This window comes from Cantharellus anzutake, assembly GCF_015039405.1.
Source record: "Cantharellus anzutake strain C23 chromosome Unknown EI90scaffold_397, whole genome shotgun sequence".
NCBI classification, from domain to species: domain Eukaryota; kingdom Fungi; phylum Basidiomycota; class Agaricomycetes; order Cantharellales; family Hydnaceae; genus Cantharellus; species Cantharellus anzutake.
The window spans coordinates 5,621-8,880 of record NW_024067347.1 but is presented as its reverse complement, the minus strand read 5'-3'; the positions used below and the strand labels follow the sequence as shown (position 1 = coordinate 8,880).

General features: G+C 51.2%; 1 protein-coding gene across 1 annotated transcript; it reads right to left on the bottom strand.

Moving 5' to 3' along the window:
• Positions 1-387: 387 nt before the first annotated feature.
• On the bottom strand, positions 388-798 carry EI90DRAFT_2960517 (uncharacterized protein; the record flags this gene model as incomplete). Its single annotated transcript, XM_039055458.1, has 1 exon — positions 388-798. A coding segment is annotated over one exon (411 nt), but the record flags the coding sequence as incomplete, so codon positions are not given.
• Positions 799-3,260: the final 2,462 nt, after the last annotated feature.

Genomic DNA, 3,260 nt, shown 5'->3' with positions numbered 1-3,260 from the left:
GAGGAGCTCCTGGAACACCGACTGTAGGGTGCGACCACGCCGTGTCTGCAGACGGACATCACGAATCCGAATAGACGCCATAACAGGTAACCCACGACAGGCATGAGCAAAATCATCGAGTTCCCACCTTGTTGGTTCCCATGAAGACTCGTGAATGAGGTCCTGAAGGCCTTCCTCCACCATACGGCGGACCGTGTAGAAAGCTTCATCCTTTATAATCTTGTCCACATCTTCACATGGTATGACATGACCCTTGGTTCGAGCTTTAGACCAAGCTGAAATAACTGCTGACTCAGGACGACAACTGACTAGCACAGCAAAAGCCGGCGGTAGCTCCTGAAGGGAAAGCACTAGCTTCATCAGAGACTCAAGAGTCTCCTGATCCCCGCACTCATCGAGACCATCCAAGACGATGACAAAGCGATCCTTGTCCGGAGACAATACATTCTTCACATCACGCATCGGCTCAATCGTCAGGGCCTTGATTTGTTTTTCCAGAGGGAAATCCTGAACTGAGGCTAAAGCCTGTTTCCGAAGGTGTCTGACAAGCGAGAACTTGAAGTCCTCGTTGAAGGATGCTAGATGGTGGGCAAGGGTAGAGGGGAACTGTTCGATAGAATCCAAGCCTGTTCCTGTCCGGTTCTTATCCCAAAAGAACGACGCTGCCAAAATACCCATTTCCTCAAGAGTGGATGCGACACTCATAGAGATCGCAGTCTTCCCCGTTCCGGGAGAGCCCCGTAACCAAACAAATCGGTTCTTGGCCTCCCTCAGGTGCTTGAGTAGGGACTCTTGCATCTCGACCCGCGTGCCCGGAAGGCATTCTGACTTGCTCTTCACACAAGTGTGCTCTGCAGGGGCTCGCCTGAGTCTTGAAAGCTCGGCTAAGAATAAAGGTGATTAGGCAGTTTTAAAATTCATTACACCGATACGTACAATGAACTGATAAACGCTCGGTGCGAAGTAGGGTTAAAGTCGATATTCTTAGCTATGGCGTCCATTGTTAGTCAGAATTCAAATATTCAAAAGCAATCTTGAAGCATGCAAACCTGGAATCGATGAATCGCATCATTTAGACAGTTCTTCATGTTGGATATTTGTTGTGTTATGTCGGACGCCTGAATGATCCTCTTGAAAAGATTTTTTTTCTGGATCGATTCAATGCCTTCAACTTGTTTTTTCAAAGCCCTACGAGGGAATAAGCAAATATAAATGGGAGGAAGACGAGATGCGTACACGCAAGTTTCCTGCACTAGATTTTCCAGCTCAGGAGGAATCTCTCCAGTCCACTTCCGGAGGGGCTCGAGCACCGAGTCTTGTGCTTGCTGAATCACCACACACAATTGGTCGAGATCATCGGTGTTGCCGCTGACATTCTACATCATGCAACAGCCTTTACGATGCGCGATCATCATTAAGACCATCAAGACAATTCACAAACCTCATAGATTCGAATCCATGTCAGAAGCGTATTTGGGATCTGATCCAGATTAGCGATGGGGGCGGGCTTAAGAGCAATAGCCGCAGATTCGAGAATAAGTTTGATACCGCTGATGATCGTTTCCTTCCGATCGCCTGCGGACCCACGGGGTACCGATTCCACCGGCGCTGCTAAAGTAGCCGGGACTGATTCAATATCTGCGGGTTCTTGCTGCGTACGGATGCTCGTGTTGGTGCCACGGGCGGCGCGTGCGCCGCGCATCGCCCGTGGAGAATCGACATTCACTTCGGTCGGAAGGGGGGACAGCGGTGGCCGTGGATCGTTCGGCGATATTTGTACGGGTGCCATCGGCGTAGGATGTTTGGCGTGGGACGTACTTGATTGATCAAGACAATTGGGATTGGAGCTAGGCTTTCTCCAGAATGGCCACAATATTCTCCCTTGACGAGACGTTTGTTGGTTCGCGCCATCATGTGAAGTGCCGCTAAAAGAGGGCACCGTAGTAACAGGGGTATCAGGATGTGAGCCTGCAGAACCATCACCGTTTCTGTGAATCGTTCCGTCGTTTGTAGCCGCGGAAGGAGTTATCTGAGGAATTGAGGCCTGCGGCCGATCATTAGGAGGCTCATGAGGGCGTTGTGACCTAGTAGAGCGACGGGACGCAAGCCTTTCGAACATCGCGCAGGTGTGTTGAAGGGAGCACTTGGTGGCGGGACATAGGTATAAACCTGAAGCTGCCTGGCCCCAGTGACCATAACAGGTAAGACGTCGACCGCGCGGGAGCTGTGCAAACAATGAATTGGTGATGATGATGATAAATCTATCTTAATACCCCGCGGCCTCGTGATGTCGTGGCAGTGCGGCTGTCCCGTCGATACACCGTAGCGTACATAAAGGGGACTTTCTATACATGATGTGTGGGTAGTCTGGTTGGTATCGTCTGGTGTCAGTGATCCTCGGGTTATGTGGTGTCGGTGGGTATTGTCGAGGTGTTGATAAAAGAAATAGAAAATAAGGAAATAATTTATTGTGTTCGTCTCGCCCGTCTCTTCCTCTCCTCCGCCGTTGCTTCGTTCTGTGCTTTCGTGGTCTCTCGTCTACCCGGCTGTCCGGGTTCCTGGGGTCGTGTTCCTCTTCGCGTGGCGGCCGTTGGTCTGGTGTTTGTCACCTGTTTTGGACTTTTTGATGAAGGACGCAAGTCTTTCAATGCCTTTCACTTTTCCTACGAGGGTGTGGAACCTGGTCTGGTTGCCGCGTCCAAGTAGGTGTCTGTGTCTGTACACTCGGGGGCATTCCGCTAAAATGTGGGTCCTCGTCTGTGTGGGTTTGCCGCATTGGCACCCTTTGCTCTCCGTTGTTATGCCGAATCGGTGGTAGTATTCGCCGATGTGGGCGTGTCCTGTGCGGAATTGTAGGACTCGGCTGAATGTCTTTCTGTCGAGGTTGCTGAAACGTTTGGTGGGTTTTAGCTTTGGTGCGAGTTGGTTTGCTTCGTAGAAGCCCGATCTCGGGGAATTCGGGGTGTTTACCCAGCGGTGTGTCCAGGCTTCAGCCATCTCTCTCTTGCGTAGGCTTTCTACGTATGAGAGGGATTTGAAGTTTGGGCGGGCTGGCCTGAGGCGGGCACCGTCTTTGGCTAGTTGGTCTGCTCTCTCGTTGCCCCTGATGCCGAGGTGTCCTGGGCACCAATGTAGAGCGATTTTGACATCCTCGAACTCAGTGAGGATTTTGCAGATTGTCCTTCTGAATTCTCTGGCCAGTTCCTGCGCTTTGTGTGGTTTTCCCTGGAAAACGCGATTCAGTGCACCCGTGTTGTCTG